The sequence below is a fragment of the Erithacus rubecula genome, assembly GCF_903797595.1.
Source record: "Erithacus rubecula genome assembly, chromosome: 5".
Lineage (NCBI taxonomy): Eukaryota > Metazoa > Chordata > Aves > Passeriformes > Muscicapidae > Erithacus > Erithacus rubecula.
The window spans coordinates 10166439-10187264 of NC_136687.1; the positions used below are offsets into that span (position 1 = coordinate 10166439).

The 20826-nt window shown below is 41.1% G+C and overlaps 1 protein-coding gene across 1 annotated transcript in view; it reads right to left on the reverse strand.

Annotated features, from left to right (window-relative positions):
• Positions 1–16619, reverse strand: part of TBC1D14 (TBC1 domain family member 14) — a 64919-nt gene extending 48300 nt beyond the window's left edge. The window contains exons 1-2 of the mRNA XM_079307028.1: positions 16297–16619; positions 10303–11035 (exon numbers count right to left, since the gene is read on the reverse strand). Coding sequence (XP_079163154.1) covers positions 10303–11035; positions 16297–16339 — 776 coding nt within the window. The 5' untranslated portion in view covers positions 16340–16619. The remainder of the gene's footprint in view (positions 1–10302; positions 11036–16296) is intronic.
• Positions 16620–20826: the final 4207 nt, after the last annotated feature.

Below are 20826 nucleotides of genomic sequence, written 5' to 3' on the forward strand. Positions count from 1 at the left end.
CACAGACACCTGGTGGTGCACAAACACCCCTCTGAACTTCCAGGCACCACATGGTACCTTTTTACCAGAATGCCCAAGTTTACTGGAAGAAAGAAAAAAAGGGGTAGAGGAGCTAAGGATTTAGGAATTCATACAACTAGAGCATTTGCATTATTCAGAAAATCTGAATTTCAACTTTACTGATGGGATTATTTTGCCAGGGCTCCTTAGAAGAAGTTGTGCAGTACTTGAACTTGCAGTAGAGAATCACAACTGCAAGCAATAGAAAAGTAGATGGCATATGCTGCTGTGTGGTAGACTAACACAGACCTAGCACAGAGATTACATTTTCAAGTAAATGGGTTCCTTACTCTTAAAAAGACAATTAGTGTACAGCAACATGTATGAAAATTGTCTAGAAACTGACCCAGCTCATGCAAACTGATGCAATTTCTTATCTGCATTTAACCAACACTAATTTGCAAATGCAAGTACATTTTTGTTACAAGTTTTAAAAAACACACGTCATCTCCTGCTCTCAAGATGCATGCTCCAAATTTTAGTCTTTCAAATAAGGTTATTTTCAGAAGACAAAACAAGTGGAATAGTCATGCAAATTAACTACTGGAAGGACTTACCAGTCTTATGAGCAGAACAGATGCAAAATAAGGACAGTGGAGAAAGCTCAAAAGGTTCAGATTTGTAGAACAATTTTATCTTGAAAGACAATTTTTCAAATGAGTATCAGACTCGCATGTGTTCTTAAGAAGCAAGAAAGAAACAGAGGCAAGTCAAAGTTTATTTCAGCTGCTTCTGAAGGAAGACCCTGAAACTGCCCTGATAACTGTAAATGACACAAGGAGAGAGCACCAAGGTACTGAGCTCCTCAGCCTATCCAAGGCTAAGTCCATGTATAGACTTTATCTAAAGTAAGCAGATATTAATCATAAGAATCAGGTAAACCCACACTGAGCACATAGGCACTGTAAGAGATGTCTCCACAGACATTGCTGCACAATGCATCCAGAAAACTACATTTAAACGAGACATTTTAAATAACATACAGCACCTATTAAGCAAAAAATAATATATTAATTTCATTAAGTATTTACTGAAATGTCAGCAAAAATGTCCACACATCTTATCTGATGTGGTATTAACTCAATTAACAATATCTAGGAAATATTCCCAACAATAACATCATTTTCATCTCATCCTCCAATGACCTTTTCTATTCTGTACTAATCATGACTTTTGCAACTTACCAATAAACAGAAGAAAGACTCCTCTCTAGATGTTCCTAATTTGCCCACTTAAACAATTTCCAGAGACTGAGAAATCCTGAAAAACCAGAAACATATTCTATCAAAGGAATTTCTGTTACCTGATTAGTGGAGGAACAGGACTGACAAATGATGACTGAAGAACTGATGGGGACTTGAGAAGGCATGGTTATCAGGAGATATACCAAAGTCTCCTGAAATGCCCTAAATCTACATTCTCCAAAGGGAAAAGTCAACAGTTGGCATCCATGACCCAGTAACACTGGTTTCTAGAAATAATTCACTAGATGCAGTTCTTACATTCCTTCCTCTCAAACCCAGATCACCTCTCAGTCAAGCTATACATCAAAACAACCAACAGAGAGAACATCATCAAAAAAGTCCAAGTACTTTGGCTGTGGTGAAGAACCTCCATAAACAAGTTATGCACCAAATAAGATTCCAAAATTACATACTAAAGCAGGGTTTGCAGAATTTTGTCTCTGGGAGATTGCCAAAGGTCAGACTGAAGGAAGAACAATGCTTGGTTTATGGATAAACAAATCAACAGAAATAGAGCCAGACAGCCTACAAGATAACCTATGAAAGAGGTAACTAATCACAGAACTGTGTTTTATAAATTCCTACCACATTTTATAAACAAAGTTTTCCAACCACTAACATTCCAGTAAGTTCAGTAAGAATAAAAAAACAGCAATGCTTTACAGTGTAACAGATACCTGGTCTGGAAAAAGAAAGACTTCCACAGTTCAGAGAAACAGTAATACAAGGTAAATTAGCAGTATAGGATACCTTATAGCTTGCAATAGGGTAACTTGGAAATTTCTCTAGATTTGTGGGAAAAAGAGCAGGATATAATAAACTATTGATCAAAATTACAGTATTCTCCATTTATCTTTCTTCTTACAGATTCCCCTCATTTTACAGGGGAACAAAGCAGTGCTGACTGCACTGAAGTATCCAAGACATGCAAAGATAAATCAGGCAATAACACAGAGTTTAGCTTTAGGACTGGTTGCAGCAAGCAGCAAGCCAAGAACCATTTTCCACAGGGATAATGCACAATGCGGGTCTACCACGCAAATACAGAAGAATTCTCAGGAACTGGAGTCTCAGCAAATAAGGACTGTCATACAAAACCAACAGTCGGGTCCAATTTCTAATTAATGTATTAGCATCAACCAGCTCTAATGAATGACTCTTTCCCAGCTTACCAACCTCACAGTTACCCTCATATTATCAGAGTAATTGAAAATTCCATTCCTAGAATTTGAAAGTAGATTTCTTCATTGAAGTACTATTACCACACAAATAAAAAAAATAGAATACATGAAATGTCATCGTAAGCAAAAAGGTGAAACCAAGTAAACTCTAAGACCTTCCTGTAATAGAGATTAAATATGGACCTGTCTGCATTAAGATCAAAAGGAAAAAATGAATGAAAGCTCTTCCTGGTTCCTACAAGACCATATCTGTATCTAATGCGGGGCTCCTGGACTACAACAAAGATAAAAGAGGAGGAAAAAAAAAAAAATCATAGTGGCAGAATACAAATCCTGAATTGTGCAGCCTAGGGAGGTTAACTCCCAGCTTGGACCTGAACTGCTCTGGGATTCCATGCTCCCTGCTCACAAAGGGGAGTCCAAACACCAAGTACAAGCCTTGTCCTACCTCCAACTGCTGCCAAGCTGTTGTGTTTATTCTGTCAGCTCCAAGGTGTAAATGACCCTAATATTTACTGTAGGGTTTTTTCTTTATTATTCTTATGATATGGCTGGAGAAATCTGGAGGCATTTAATCACTAGAAAGAGAGGCTTAACAGAAATAAGGAATGGATTCAGAAAATGTATAGTTTTCATATACCATTTCTGTTAATAAAATTCTATGTAAGGATGAAAACTTCAACAGATAACTTCTTGTTTGAGACATCTTAAATGTGTTTAAAACCAAAGTTAATATTGATTCCAACTCTTCCACAGATTATGTAACACAGGAAGAAATACTGTATAAATCAGAACATCAGGGAGCAAAAATTATATTTATTCCATTTAATTCCACTTGCTCACTGCATTTTTCAGGAAAGAAAAAGTCAGCTGAACACTAAACAGTACTTTGATCAGATGGAGAGAGAGACAGAGCATCACACAGCAGTAATTATGCTGATAGTCTCCATTCCCCACGTCATCTACTCCTCACAGCTCCTTTTAACAAAGGAAAACATCAGGAAAGCTCTTGCAGGTTAAATGAAGATGCAAAGACCATCTAACCCATCAATTCACTAAACCAGTGAATCAGAATGAAAACAGAGCTCAATTTCACTAACCTGAAATAGTTCCTAAAGTCTCATGCACATCTGTGAGAAACTGTTGTAGTTTTCAATCCTATTCAAAAGCAAGTGTGTGCAGTGCTGTACTGGGTTTGCATGGCAAGATTTTGGTAGAGGGGGGCTACAGGAATGACTGCTGTGAAGAGCAGTCAGAGGTTTCCCCCATGCCCAACAGACCCAATGGCAGCTGGCTCCAGGACAAACCTGCCACAGGCCAAGGCTGAGTCCAATGGAGACAGTGGTAGCTTCCCTGGCAAAATAGTTAAAAGGGAAAAAAATTTGCTGCACAGCAGCAGTCAAAAGAGAGGAGTGAAACTGTGTGAGAGGAATAGCTCTGCAGACACCAAGGTCAGTGCAGAAGGAGGGGCAGGAGGTGCTCCAAGTGCCAGAGCAGAGATTCCACTGCAGCCCCCAGTGCAGCCCATGGAGAGGCAGCTGTGCCTCTGCAGCCCATGGAGCTCCAGGATGGAGCAGAGATGCCCCTGCAGCCCATGGAGCTCCAGGATGGAGCAGAGATGCCCCTGCAGCCCATGGAGCTCCAGCATGGAGCAGAGATGCCCCTGCAGCCCATGGAGCTCCAGGATGGAGCAGAGATGCCCCTGCAGCCCATGGAGCTCCAGGGTGGAGCAGAGATGCCCCTGCAGCCCATGGAGCTCCAGCATGGAGCAGAGATGCCCCTGCTGCCCATGGAGCTCCAGGATGGAGCAGAGATGCCCCTGCAGCCCATGCAGGATCCCACAGTGGAGCAGGTGGACATGCCTAAAGAAGACTGACCCTGTGAGAACTGGAGGATGGCTCCTGGCAGCACCTGTGGCCCCTCAGTACCAGCAGCCCATGCTGGAGCAGGTTTGCTGGCAGCACTTGTGACCCCACAAGGGAAGGGGTGGGAGGGAGGGGGGCATTACATCTCCATGATGCAAGCAACATTCAACATCTATGCCACAAATTTCATCCACCAGCCAGTATCAGACTTCTGCAATGCTTCCCACCAGCCACTAGAAAAGAAACACACACATTTCACCGACTTTTAAGTAATAACTAGACCACATTAAGTCCTCACTGCATAGTTTTGTACAGTTACTAAAAAAACTCCAAAGTATCATTGAGCAGATTTTCATTTAGCTTCCACAATGAACAAATAAGTTCAACAAGCCTCTTTGTTTAAAGTCTTGTTTATGTAAAACTGTTTTCAGTTATTCAACAGCAAAACTAAGATTTTAATCTACTGAGGCAATTTCCTGTTATTCTAAAGAGTCACATCTCAAAATTTAGTGATAAGTTTAAGGCAGAACTAAAAACTGTAATTGTAAAGAGTGACATTATCCCACACAAAAAGGGAAAATAAGGATTGCAACTAATTTAGACAGTTTCAGTTCAACACCTAGTGGAGAACAGGCCACATGACAAAGTTCAAAACTTCATTCTCTGAATAAGACAGGAATTCTGAAAGCCGTATCATACAATTTGCAACCTTTATCAAAAGCAAAGGCTGTTACCTTTGTAGAATTCCAAGTTTCCACCTCTGGAAGATTTGTTTTGAGAGAGAATGTTTATTTCAGTAAATTATACTGATTTTTTCTGTTTTACACACAGCTGTGGTAATAAATACAGGTGGGGAGAGGACTTTTAGTCTGTCAATTCCAGTAGACAGAGTGGCTCTCAAATAAGAACTATCCAAAACCACACTGTGCAGACTGAAGCACCTTTCAGATGAGCACACCTGAATGCCTCACAGGCTGCTGAAGTACTGCTGCCAGTATCCTGTATTAAACAGATCCTCAGTGCCTATGCTGCTTCCCACAGCACTGGAGCAGAAGCCTGTGTGCCCTCCTCTCCTCCCGGCCCTTTTAGCTGCCTGTTAGTGACAATAATTTCCTAGAAACACACCCAGATAAAGTAGCAGAGAAGGACAAAACTGCCACTAAATCATTTGCTGCCCTCCAACAGGGCAGTGAATCCTGTAGGGCCAGGCAACTACAGCGCTTGGGAGCCCAGAGCACAGCAGGGCAGGGAAGCAGCCTGGGCTGGGGGCAATGCAGGTTCCCTCCTTCAAAGGCTGCGTTTCTGGAGTCCTTCCCTCAGCTTCTGTACAACTCCACCTGCAGCCCAGTTTGGCTTTGTTCATTTGTAGTTAGAAGAAGTGAACTTATATCTGCCCTCACAGCACATCCAGCTCTTTCTGTTCCTTCTCCTACACACTTCAGTCCATCTCCTCCTGAACAGCCTCTGAGAGGCTTCATTGAACAGAAGCTTGCATGGAAAGGAAGACATCATAACTAATGTATCAGATCAGTCAATTGCAATTATTTTCGTAATTTTTCTTCCCTCCAGTGGTCAGTGAATTCCCATTCTTGGAGACATGAAAGTGGGAAATCAACGCTACAGTGCTCCTTGTGATTCTATCTTCCTTTTAACACCAAAATTGAGAAGTACAATAAGCTGTCCTCTCAATAAAAGCAACAAGCAGCATTATGAAAGGGTCCTACCCATTAACACAGATGACTGACTTTTGTCATCGATGGACCTAATTCCTAAATTCAAGACTACAAATTATGTGTGACCAGTAATCTCAAAACACGGGTGTACATATGTGATATAAACATATTAAATTCGCATGATTTCAGACTTAACACTGATAGTAGTAGCTACTGTTTTTAATGGTATAGGATGTCAATTTTGCTTCAGAAATTTTCTTCCAGAAAGGCAGAGATTTTTTGCAAATAGTAAAATGTAATGTTTTTCTTAAAGCCTTTACTTCATGTGTAGTCCCTATGCTCCTCATAGGCTTCCTGAGATCCAAATACTTAGAACACTCGGATCAAAAACTTCTAGGAGTGGCCTGAAAAGTAAGAAGATCCAGATTCTTGAGAAAACAGACAACATCCACGGCAGTGGACTAAGACTTAGGCAACTTGTAATCCATTAAAGTGAAACTGCATGGTTTATTATTTAACTGTACATAGCCCTAACCCCTTTATGGTCACTCTTCATGTAAGCACAAAAATCTTCATGATAAATGAAAAGGGAAACTTTTAAGATCACTATAGTCCTAATTCATCAAAACTGTTTTAAGATCCACACATTTAAAAAGTTTCAGCAGTACTGTACAGAAGTAAAGTCCAAAGGTAAAACTTATTAACCCACAGTACTCTGGGTCAATAGGCAAATAAGCAGACAAGCCACTGACTCTTTAGTCTCCTACCCAGTTATTTGCTCACACTAGTTTTCAAACTAAGTGCCTACATACATTCAAATGAAGGAAGTTAATTCCAACTCATGCTTAGGTGAAAAACCTCTGGGCTTTTAAAGCTGATACAAGTGACACTTGAAAACAACCAACATGTCAGGTGTTTTTGTCAACAGTCAGCATTACAGCTACTTTCAGAAGGAGTAATTCATTTTCATGTGCCAACCTGGAGCCTAATGAGAGCACAGTACCTGTGGTGCCTTAAGCTCTTTCAAGAGAAAAGCTGTGTGTCAGCAAGAAAGCAGCCACTTTCTCACTTTGGATCTTCCTGCTCACACCTAAAGATGCATCCAGCAGCCTGAGGAAACAACCACACCTTATAGATACTCAAATTGCTGTGGACACAAACTGAGCCAGAACAGTCCAGGAAACTTTCTTCACCATAATGCTCAAGGAGGCAGGGCAGGGCACTCCATTTCCAAGTGATCTTGAAAGTGCCAGGACTGAAGGAAATGAGCCAACAGGGTTCACTTTTTCTTTGATCTCTTCTACAACTCATTTTGTAATTGCAGTCTCAAACCAAAACTTCATAACACACCACAGAACCGACACAGAACATGCAACCTTGTGCACAGTGCACATGCACACATACATATAGTCTCAAAAGAAAAGATAAATGTACAGAGTGCCAAAACCTTTATATTCTAAAGCAAATACTTTTCTAAGCATTTTCTTGATACTGCAAAAGATTTACCCCTAATTGATATGTAAGTAGCTTAAGCACATGTGACCAAGCACTGGAGGCATCTAATTATTGTCAGTATTATCTCTACAGGCAGCCACAAATCTTAACTGACATGTCAAGGCCAAGTTTACTCTGATAAGATCAGAGAAACTGACACATCCTCAAAGGCCAGATGGGGTTCAATTCAAGCACAGGTGCCATTTCAAGAAGCAAGGTTTCTCCCTTTCAACAAATACCAAAAACCTGGCAAAAAATTAAGCTGAGTAATTTTTTCTCTCAGTGGTTCAAACCTGTATCCTATTACCCAGAGAAGCCCTCAAAGAACTAAACCTGTAGATTAAGGATGTCTCCACACTGCAGTCTTACCCCATGACCATCAGGCTGGAAGGCTGTGTACAAAGCACTCAGGTCTCATTACTCCATGTTGTATACATGTGTTCCAGCCATTGACCAAAGCCAAGGTAATTTGACTTTTTCCTGCCATGGCTCACCCTTGGTTCTCTAAAGTGAAGTTTATGCAGTCAACCTGCAAGACTGAATCACAACTTTCAGTACAGAGTGCACTGCTAAGAACACACTCCTTTCTGGAACTCTGTTTATACCCAGCACTCCAGCACTTGTAACAAACTGCTTTAGGAAGCTCCCTCTTAGCAAGCTGGTCTTTAACAATACTATTCAAAATACCTCCTCTTTATTTCACACTGCACACAAACCCCAGTACAGAGCACAGGGTGAGTTGGGTAGGAAGGCCTCCAGAAAGCAACTACTTTCAATCAAAACACTGCAAGGCTCAGGTACATTTACTTCAGTACTGGTTTAAGTTCTGTGAATCCAAGGAGCTCACAGGAACCCCAGGGGAAAAGGGAGTTTTCAAACCCATGGATGGCAGTTTACAATCACCAACAAAAACTAGCAAAGGCATGTTTTGAACCTTAACAATGCTGACAGCAAAAATATAAACAGCATTCCCTGTGGCAGAGAATAATCTCTGAGGCTCTCAGCTTGTTCAATACCTGTGAAACTCACTACCAGGTCACATGACATGAGAAGATGCATTAAATATGGGGGTGTGGTGTGCAAGTACAGACAAAAACTGGGCAACTCTTGTTTCCAAAACAGAGCAGGAAGTGGATGGTGAAGGGAAGGATATTCAAGGTCAGGTTACAGACTGAGCACCTGGAACTTCAAAGCTGATCACCTAGTTTGAACTTAATCCTCATATTATTACAATGACATCACCTAGTGACCAAGATTATCTGTTCCCCATTTAAAAGGTAGAAATGACAGCCTTTGTCTCCTGGCATTCAATGTACTTGCACAGATTCAGGTTAAAAAGTCATTCTAGTGAGTCCTACAGTTTCTGCAACACTGGTAAAACCATAGACTACACTAGAACAGAACTTGGACAGATGGCTTTGCTTTGTTGGATGGGAAAAGTTGAGAAGTGGTTAAACAACCTACTCTGAGTAGGGTCTAAATGTGCCTGTTTCACTGCGTTCCCTTCCTGGCTGAAGGACAGCATTTGAGTTTGCAGTTGTGCTAACAGAATGGGTAACAAAAGTTTATGCTTTGAAGTGCTGAAAACCTTATGCTTCAGAATTAAGTCTGGTTCCATGGCAACAAACAGACAAGGGTCCACAAAAACATCAGCATCTCAAACATGACTGATGACTGGAGTTCTGCTGCACTGTACTTCAACCTAAGAATAATTTTCAACAAAGGCTTCAGCCAGCTTAGTAGGTCTAAACAAACTGATTTTCTTAAACTTTGCAAATAAGGCAGCCTTTCAAAGAATGATTTTTGCCACTTCTTGATGTATTTCGTTAGCTTACTTATGCAAAAAAATTGCATAATTGCACAAGGAAAAAGATATTAGCTGAAGCCATTGCAAAACAGGTTATTTACATTCAACTTCACCTGATGTCTAAAATTTCTTCCTAGAACAATTTATCTAATATATATCAAACTTCAGATGATGCAACTTAAGAGTAAGAGACATTATGAAGGCCTTACATAACCTAAAAAAAAAAAAAAAAAAAAAAAAGAACCCATCACCAAACAACTCAACCGCCCACACGCAGATCAGTCCACTTCCTCATTCATTCCCCACTTCCCTGGGGTATCTGCAGTTAGAACCTTATTGTCCATACAAAGGCCAAATTTAGAAACTGCTTTGGGTAGCCAATGTTATCAATTCAACAAGTGGGTGACAATGTCAGATGTTTTCATCCCATACAAAAATTAAGGAAAAGGATATAAAAAAAAAACAGTAACTGAGATTTGGAAAGATCAAGAGTAGTTACACCAAGTGTTTGTAAAGTATTTGTACTTTAAGCTTCATACCCTTAGAATGATCAATAAAATATTCCACCACTACTAAACTACTGTCAAAGTTCTTTAATACAGGTATGGATCCTACCTATATTTATCTATTTATCTGACACAAGATTAAAGACCTTGGCCAAAATCACAAAAGATATCACTGGAGAAGTCACTGTTCAGAAGAAAAAAATACCTTGTACAAAAATCCTGTTACTGTAATACAGAAGGAATCTTTCAAGATTTAAGATCCTTTCATACACTATAAACATAACACGGAGTAGGAATGGAGAGCCTTCAACCCCAGCAGTATTTATCTATTTACTAATAACAGAAAAAATATGTTAATACTGATCTAAATGAAAACACCAAGCTATTTTATCTTTCAAAGTACAACACCAAACAAGACCTTTCTCCTAAAATCTTACAGAATCCATCCAAATATATTTTATGGAAACATTACCTGGCAAAGAAGTTTGTAAAAGGTCCCAGTATTTTCCGTTTACTGTCCACGTCTGTCTCGTGACAATACTGCTGGTTCTGGTCATTGCTGTCTCTAGAGGAATTCAGGGTAACATCCGAAAAGTGCGCCTCGTCAGTCTCCAGATTCACAATTGCACTTGAACTGCTGGTGACCACAAAGTCCAAAATGTCTTCATTGCTAACTGACAAAGTTGTTGACAGTTCTGTGCTAAGACTAGACACACTACAAACAGAGATATCATCACTTCGATTTAGAGTTTTTGAGGTTGGACTGTAAAGTTTGACGGTGTCATACCCAGTTCTGGGGAAAGTGGAGGATTTGCGCACGGCGTGCTCGTGCTCAGCAGCCAGCGCATGCGGAGGCACGTACGGCGGCAGCGTGCACGCGCTCTGGAAAGCCCTGTCAGGCACCAGTTCAGGTTCTGATGGCTTTCTCTTCACATTCAACACACTGCAGTGAACAGGCTCTGGATTTCCTATTTCTAGAGTTGGAATACCAGAATCCACTGATTTAAGGCTATGACAATCTTCTAAAGCACTGGACAGCAGGCCAGGTACATTCTCAGGCAATGAGATATCTCTCGAGGTCCCCGAGTTCAGGTTCTGAAGGCCATGGAAACTACTGCCCACTCTTGCATCCAGAATTCCCACAAAGGTCAAATCATTTAAAGAGTTGGATAAATTTGCATCGGTTGTCTTGGTCCAGCTGTTAACTGGTTAAAAAGAAAGAAAATATTATGAGTTTGCAGGAAGGTTGTGGTTTCTTCTTGACTGTCTGTTTAGCAGGGTTGGCTTTTTTTCATGGTTGTTTCTCTGTTTGTTTTTTTAATGCACTGGATCCTCTCCTAATTTAGGTTTTTAATTAAAAATTATTTGTCTTCTCATATTATCACTATCCCTTCCCCCAGCATGAATAACCAAGACAATAGCAACTTAAATTAGGCTTCAAGAAAATGTCAAGCATGAAAAGCTTTTCATAAGCAGTTTGTGTGCCCATGTTTGCTTCTTACATCTCTCCTGAAAGTGAAATTACATACTGTAAAACCTGCAGTATTTTAATGATCCCTGGTGATATTGAGGCAAATATATGAAATTTATCTTTATACGGACAAAAACTCATATTTACTGGTAGCAGAAACAGCTTGTTTCCATACACTTAGACCAGATCTGGAAATGTTCATTTAAACAGAATTTCTCAGCATTCTTCTGGAAACCATAAAACCGATAATAAATTTGTCACAGAAAAAAATGCATAATGTATCATTGTTGCATTAAGCAAGGGATGCAAAATCCAAACAGCTATAAAACTACCCATGTAGTCAATGTTTTGATAACACACACAATGCACTTTATCCAGTAACGATGGTATTTGCAAATACATTGCATTTACAGCACTCAGGGACTGTGATCCTTCATCTTTGCAATATCCAACCAAGCTGTCTCCCTAGAGGCTGCTAGCAGGTCAGTTAATCCAGTCAGTGCCCCACTTCCAGTCTGAATCTCAATGACCTGCAAAGCAAGGGCTGTCAAATAGGAGCTACAGGTTGGATGCACCAAACTCAATGGCAACTTTCACACACCTGGAACACCATCAGGAATACTGCCTGGCTTCCAGAACTGCTGCTGACCCTTTAAACACTATATGGTCATTACTCTGACATCACACGTATCTTCTCTTTCCATATGACTAGTTAAATTGTCTACAGCTCTTCTGAAGTTTGTAATGCAATTACTCTGCAGCAGTTGGCAGAACAAATATGCACATATTGCTTCAATTTCTTCTCTCTGAAACACTCTGGGATAAGTGTGAATGAGTGAAGAACACTCTATCTTGCAAACAGACTGCTTTCTACACAGATTTTTCTTCAGTTTCTGAAGCCTTGGTCTACTGCTTCTGGTCTCCTATTCTCTTTCAAGTACAGCATTTAATTAAAGGTGCCAATTGCACTAGAGAGTCCTCCCCACATTCTATTTTTAAAAGACAAATACACACACACCCCAAAAGAAGACCCAAAGTTCTCAATTTCAAACGTCAGTAAAAATGGTTATCTCCCAGCAGTTCTAAACCCCTGGCTAATATCACCTGAGCCCTGCCCAACACCAGTCTGACACACAGTCCATTCTTAGAACATGTTCTGAGGACATCAAGTACAGTTTGGCATTGTGATACCAACAGGCAACGAGTGAGAGAAAACTCATTTCAAATATATCTCACTAGTCCAAACAGAATTTTTTTCCACAAGTTTTCAGTCATGTGGACAGTTCAAGAATCCAACTTCATTTTGTATAGTACACTAAATCTTTAACTTACTACCCAAATGGTATTCACTAGCAGATATGAAACTGCAGCTCAAACCACTCTTAAGCATAGACAAAACTAAAGGAAAAACAACCCTGGCTATTTCATGTTTTAGACTTCTTCAGAACTTTTTAACAGCCAGCTATATGCTACCCATCCAAAACAATCAATGCACCAATTGCTTAGTCCTCTGCCTAAGCAAGGTTTCAAGTGCATTGTTTTGACTAAAAAGCTTGTGAAGATGTGTGAACTCTTTTCTTAAAGAGTTGCTATAGCAACTTTTTTTTCATATTACCATGGTTTGAAAAGTTTACATCCCCTGCAATTAAACTGATGTCTTGAAATAGTTGGCACACCAACTGTGTACATTATGAATTCTCTATTCACTAAATTAAAATTACAAGGACCAGCAAAAAAACAAATCCTAAAGAGCAATCCTTGAACGCAGGCAACAAACTATACTGAAGAAGTCAACAGTGATAGTTCAAGTGTACAAATAAGACATAACATGGAACATTAGATTTAATTACTGTCGTATATACTGGAATCTCCTGTTCTCAGACCTTATTTGAATTCACATGGTTTTCTAAAGTCTGACTGTTTTCTTCTCCCTGTGTTCACCTTTATTCCTTCATATACATTACATTGCTCTTCAAATCCACAGCCCATCCAGACCCAATGTTATCCTTAAGCATATATACATACACACTTCAGAACAGCACAACCAAGGGGCTTGACTTATAAGAAGTCAAACTTATAAATGCAAAAAAAGTGAAGTCCAGAACACAAAACACAAAAATGTAATCTGTCTGCACCAGCTTTGATGATGTTTGGGTAAACAGTGCAAGCATGTTCCCATTATGAATTCCTCCCATGACTGCCTTTACTTCTGCTCAATGATTTTCCCAGGCTGCAGCCAGTCCCTAGCTTAATTGCACGGCTCTTCTCCACCAAGCTTACAAATGGTAAGCAATCAAGTGACCTTGGCAGAGGCAATAACTACAGCAGCTTAAGAGGCCAAATACTGTAAACAAAAGAATTTTTAAAAAGTGAAAATGAAATTCCATGCTGGGTACTGAAGCTATTTTAATTTGACTTGGTATTTTTTCAAGTAAGAAATTTAACAGGAAGAGATCTTTAAACGGGCAAGCAGGAAATGCAGAAGTATACAACACTACAGCTTGCTGGAGCAAATTATGCAACAGCAAGCTACAAAGGTTTTACACAGTTCAGCGAAACTGTGGGAGGCTTTGAAGTGTACCCATCAAGGGCTTTAAGCAAAAACTTGAGATGCAATCAGCTGTCAAGAATGCTTGATTCATTTTGAGTTAAGTTTTTGTAGGATTGTTTTTAAGGATGGAGTGATATTTATACTCTGTTTTAGCTGCCTCGCTGGTAAGTGCAAAATCTGACAACAGATGTCAAATATTCTGTCATGTACTCCAATGCTAACTTCTTCCCATAAAACATTTATTAACATAACAATGTTGAAACATTATCATCTGAGTACAATAAACGATTGAGAAATAGTATGCAATTTTGTCTGCACAAAATGCATAATCCTCATTGTTTATTTAAATATATTACAATCTAAATAAAATCAGTATATGTAAAGTCTTAACATCTGATGTCTTTTAGAGAACGTGACCTTGTAAGAGGGAACACACCACAAGAAATAACAAGGAAAAGGGAGTTAGGAAAATACAGCCAAAGTCACAAGTAGGATGAGGGAGCAGGTAGATGTTATTTACTCATTAACGCTTCCAACTTAAGTGCTAAGGAGCGCCTGATACAGACAGGTTCAAAATTAACATCAGGACACAACTACTCTCACAAAGGGCAGCTACTCTGCACACAGCTCTGCCACAGAACACTGTGGATGCCAGAAATTTACATCTAAGCTTGGGAATAAAAAAATCACTGATGATTCCTAAACAAAAAGAAAGGCTCTAAAACACAAATATCAGAACTTCATGAAAACACCAACATACACTAATTCTGCTTTCAGACCCTCTCCTGGGTAAACTTTTTTTCTGACAGGTAGAGTTTTGATCTGTCTAAGCAGGGCTGTCCACACGGCCTCACATTCCCCAAATTCTGATCACAGCATGCAAGAAGGCATGTTCTGACAATAACCAGAGGCTTTAAAATAGATTTTGGCTCTGCATATCACTCAACCATACAAAGGGAACAAGTCATATTTGATTGTACTTTCTAAGATCTACAAAAAATATCTTTTTAACACACATGATATAAAAGTTAAAAAAGATAACAGCAATGCCAAACCATTAGAGTAAAATAAAACCAGAAAGATGCTAACTCAAGGTCCATTATTCCAAGTTTGGTGGGAGTTATGATGCAATTTAGGAAAGCAACAAGAGTAAGGCAACAATTTGCAAAACTTTATATTTTCTTGCTTAGCAGGAATGAAAAGAGGAAAGATTGCATATACAGTCCAGTTCTCAAAGAGTTAACATCACACATTATCTCTTCAATACTTCTGCCAGCATTTTCTCTTAAGTTTTTAAGAACAAGGAATTTTTTCAATTACAAAGTTGCAGCATTTTTCTTTTCTCTTCTTCTTAAACGATTTTTTTTTTTTAATTACCAGTTTATATTCTCCATGAATTTAACAATATTTTTGTTGCATATACCAAGAAACACATTGCTGTTACCAAGGACAGCTTTGGGTGACCTTGGTGCACCGGAGCATCAAACACAGTTTTGTTTATGAAAGATTTCCTGGTTCTGTTTGTTTACGTGCATGCTCTAACAGCCACAGCATTGCCAACAGTGAAGAACTCCTGAAGTTACAAAAAGCCTGCTTTTAAACTTACCATGGGATACAGAAATTAAGGCTACCTATGTAAGTACTGCCAAAACCTTACCGGCAAAAAGAAAAGAAACTAATGGGGATTCTTATTTTAATTAAATGACTGTTATCTAACTCTCAGCTGATGACCTTTTAGAAGCGTGAGCTTTACAAATCTGGTTTCTGAGCGCAGCATTCGGAGAGCACTCATAAGTAAGCCATTCACCGCTTTTCGGCTGTTTTCGCGCTGTCAGGCCGGCAATACAAACAAGTTACAGTGCTCTGCTAAAGCCTCTGCTCCAGAAGCGCTTTACGGGGCTTTTACCCTCCCCACAGCATTATTACTGAAAACTCTGTAAACCACATTAGATTAGCAGCAACGTCAGGAGAACTTCAGCTATGTGAGACGCAGCTTTGTTTGGTCTTTAGGAACTGCCTGGGAGATTTCAACTAAAAGAGAGGCAGCGAGATCAAAGTTTCTTCCTTCTCACGGGTTGAGCCCGACTCGCTCCGCGAAGGTTTCCGAGCTAGCGGCCTTCGCTTACAAAACAACCGAAAGAAACTGAAACAACAATAACAACAACAAAAAACCTTGAGGAAGCAGCGTTCACTCTTTTCTGCAGTCTTTAACCCCCTCGGTTAATATTTCCTAGGTTCAGCCCACCTGCTCCTGGTAACTTTTTACAGTGGCCAGGGCCGGGCAAGTCAGTAGCCGCAGCCAGCGCGGCTCCCTCAGTGCTGAGGCTGCTCGTGCCTGCCCCGCTCTGCCCCTCACACCAACAGGTACCACCAACACCCGCAGCCCCGGCAGCGCTGCGCCGCCGCCCGAGCAGGAAGAGCCCCGAGCAGCCCAGACACCTCACCGGGGTAGCGCTGCCCTCCGTCGCTCTCGTCACGCTGGGCCATGCCCGACCCGCCCCACAGCCGCTGCTGCGGGACTAGGAGGCGGCCAGCGGCTGCGGCGGGCGGTCCATGTCGCTGCTCTCCGCTCCCCGCGGAGCAGCGCCGGGTTCAGCGGAGCTGAGGCAGAGCGGCTGCCCCTCGCCGGGCGCCCCCTCGGCGTGGCGCGGGGCCTCCCATGGCGCCGGCGGCGCACACCTGGCTGCGGGACAGGTGCCGGGCTCCTCCGGCGATGCTCCAGCCCCCGCAGCTCAGACTCCTCCCGCCCCGCCGCCGCTCCCCCTGCCCGGCGCGCCGGGGGAAGCACCGCCCGCCGGGGGAGGGAACGCCTGCGCGGAGGGGGGCGAGGGGCGGCCGCCGCCGGGCGCCATTTTGAATCGCCTCAGCGCCCGCGGAGAGGCGGCGGGGCGGGCGATGGGGCCCCTCTTTCTGAGGAGCCCTGGAACGGAGGGGAGCGGGGCTGTGGCTGGGGGCGCTGGTTCCGCGGAGCCGTGGAATGGGGGGCACTGTTTCTGAGGAGCCCTGGAACGGAGGGGAGCGGGGCTGTGGCTGAGGGCGCTCGTTCGGAGCAGCTCGGCGGGAGCCGCTCTTTGGCTGAGGGCGCTGCAGCCCGTCCCGCGTTACTGCCGGCCTGCGGGCCGCCCTGGCCGTCCCGGGGGGAGCAGGGCGCTGCACCCAGGTCGCCGCCTGCGTTTAGGAGGAAGGCAAAACTTAGTGAGCTGTGGAACGTGTGGAGGCATTACGTGCAGGTGTGTCCTTAGCTCTGTGGATCTTTGGCATTACGTTCTGTAATGCCAAAAGTGGAGGCTCTAGGGTGGTAATTGCGATTTTTGTGTGTTTATCGCTCCATTCTCTTCACCTTCCGTCTCAAAGTGCGGCCTTTGCCGTTCACGTGGTGGAGCTGTGCACAGCCTGCTCTACCCCCATACTGAAATTCCGAGCAGTCAGCACCTGACTGACAGGAGCAGAGCTGTCGTGTTTCCTTATCATCTGTGAAACTCGGCCCTGCTGATTTTTTTTTTTTTTTCCTGCAGAGGTCATGTGTTTTGCACCTAGAGTCGGTGATCATGCCTCTAGAACGGTAGTAAGATAAAAGTTGTCCCCCATCTGAACCGAGGATACAAGCACTCGTCAACTCACACCTCTCATGTCTACACTGAAGCTGGAAGTGTGAGGGCAGAAAATGTAGAAATACCTGAACTTGTGTTGGTGTAACTGGTTCGCTATTGAACAGTGCAAACCCATGATTATTCAAGCTTTGATATGGGCAAGTTACATTTGAATGAATGGTGAGAGGCTGAGGTAAACCTGTACCTTGCCACCATGACCTTGTTGATAGCAATTCCATACTATAAAGATAAGAATTATGAAATTGTTCTGAAAATCTACCATCAATCAAAAATCATACCTCTGCAGATAGTTTGTTTCTGTGACTGGATCAGTCCTGAATCTGCTGTATTTCTAAGATAGGTATCAACATAAAATTATTTAAGATTCACACTAATTTCTTGATACCTTCTTTTGAAAATGACTGTTATCTCTATAAGAGAGCTTCCATGTTAAATGTAAATAAAAGCAAACCAATTTTGAGGCACTGTAAACTTGTTTATATGCAAGATTTTTGGAGAATATACTGTCACTAATTACTCTTTCCATATTAAATTTTTTCTTCTCTTTTTGAGAGTGGGAATCAATTCTTCTGTTGGAGCATCCAAAGAGAGTATTGTCATCATGATGTCATTGAACTTAGGTCAGTTGTTTGACTCCCAGGATAAATAATAGAATGGAAATGGTTAAGAATTCTCCAATTATGCAGAGTGCCCACACAGGAAATAATGATACTCCCAGCTTAATATAATTTAGGCTAAAGAAGCTATTAGAAAAACCTGCTGCAGAAAATCTTTCAGCAGTAGCAGAGCAAATGGAAAGTCTCAGAAAATTGCAGCCTAGTCAATACTTAAAAACCACCTCTCTTTTGCATATAAATGGCTGTATAACTCATAGGAAAGAAGAAGTAGTATTTCTGGTTGTCATGAGCCATTACCAAAAGGTGTTTTGCATTAGCAGTTAGCATCAGTTCGCTCATGCCCTCTCCATCCTATATAAGGTCAATTTCTGTCTGCAAATGTTGTGTATTACTCCTCTCCGTGGGGGAAAAGCTGAAAGGCTCACATTGTGACTAAATGCAGTGTCACACCACTGGTTCTGATGAAGTGTGGCATGTGCTAATTACTAAAAGGAAACAGAACAGGTACTGCCAGGTACTGGAAGTATAAAAGCATAACTCAGTGCAGAGAGGACCTTTAGCACTTTTCTTTTGCAGCACCTGTGCAAAATTTAAAGTCCACAGAGAAGGGCACACAGAAGTCAAGTCTTCCTGTTTAAACACATGAGTTGTAAGTAAATCCTCAGAAGTTTGATAAGAAGTTAATTATGGTTAATTGTGGTTAATCAGTATGATTATTACCAGTCTTCTGCCACTGATTCAGGGTCAGGTAAACCTGTAGAACACTTAATGTTATGAAAACTCTTAGTATAAAATCATGTTTTAAGAGTGTCTTGCCTGCAGCTGTTGTGTAGAAATGAAATGGTAAATAGAGCAGCCTCAAACTGGTAATTCAAGTTCACCTAGTGGGCAAAAAAAATTGTAGATGTCTAATAATAGACTGATGCTAGAGAATTTAATTCTTTTAAAAACATTCTGTTCAAAAGCTCTGTCATACAGACTCATATTCATGCCAGCAAAGTCCAATATCCAAGTTTTATGGTTATTCTGCACGAAAGCATGAAGAATTTGTACTCTGTTATTTGTGATTTCTCCAAAATATACTACATATTATAGAAGTACACCAAATTCCAGTCCTTCCTCTGTTTCATTAGAGCCAAGGAGCAGAAATGCAAGTTTCTGTCATGCTTCCTATGCCTGTAGATGTGAGAGCATTCTCTGCTTAGGCCTTCAGTTCTGTTTTGAAGCTTCAGCAATTTTGCAATTGATACAACTTCATTTTTTTTTTTTTTTTTTTTAAAGAGTTAGATGAGAACATTGAATTTTCATTCATCACAAGCCAAGTGTGATGCAAGCAGCTTTCAGAGCCAGCCAAACTGGGCTTCATTTGAATCTGCTGTGCAGCTCTTGAAAGTCAGTTAATTCTCTGTCATAAGCTAGGGGAAAATTTATTTTTTTTTTCTTTAGTTAACCAAAGATTATCATATTGTGAAGGAACAACAGTTGTGTATCACTGAATGTGAGCTGACCAACAGCTCCTGCCTCCACTTGCCATCACTGATTTAAGGCAGTTCTGGCTCACCCAAGCCAGAGTACAAGGGTATCAAGTGTGGCAGTGCTGGATACTCGAGTTATTATCCATCATACCAGGAGACAGAGAAGCTTTCTCTTGAAAGCAAATGTTAGCACAGACAGGACACATTGCTCCTTTTCCTCCCTGCTGCACAGAATTACTGCTGGCACTGTGAAATAATTTGTGCATGTTGTATGGCACAAGAAAACAATAAATTCAGGTTCCTACTGACTGGTAGCAATGAAAAAGAATATAATTCTGTGAAAAATTCAATACCTTGGAAGCAAATGGTGATGTTTCTGAGAAGTTATTATGCTCTTCTACTTCAGATTTATCAGAAATTAATTTTGTTCACACAAAGCAATTTTTGCCTGTCTGTATTTGATAGCAGTCCGTTTTCAGCATGGCCATCATCTGCATGGGCATTCCTACTAGAAGCAGACTATCTATACATTTTAAGAGGTTTGAGATGAATCAGGAACAGCTGGAGAACATGCCATTTGATTATCCCAAAAAGCTGCCTCTTCCTATAGGAATTTAAACCTGATAAAGGATGAGGAAGCTTGGTCTGTGGCTACTACCATCAGTGTTCATCCTTCTGTTACCACTGAGTAAGAACAGACTGAGATGGTTCCTCTCCATGAGACAGCAAGAACATGAAGAGCAGGAAAGGCAGTGGCAGAGTGAGACTTTGAAGTGGTATTACTGAAACACCATGCGTGACAGGATTGTTTCTATCGCTCTCTACAAGGTGTTAGGAAAGACAATATGAGTAATAAGGTGTGAAGGAGTAAAACTGTATCAACTAAAACTATTACTCCTTGTATAATATCTCAGAATTACAGAATTCTGAGTGCCCATAAATAATTGCTATCAAAGTCTCCATGGTACTTCTGTTACAGATCTTCACTCATCAGTAAATCACACCAGAGAAGGAAACATGGTTGTTATCATGCACAGCTGCGTGATGCTGGAGTTCTGTAACAGATTTATTCTCTTAAGTAAGCACAATTTAAATTACATTTCCAAAAGAAAACAGATTTATTCTGTAGCAGTTGCCAACATGGCAATATCTACTGGAACTCACTATAAAGATAAAAAGAAGTACTGAACTAAAAATCAGATGTTGTCCAAATCTAGTAAGAATGAATGAAATTAAGTAACATTCAGTTTGGGCAGGTAACATCCCATTGT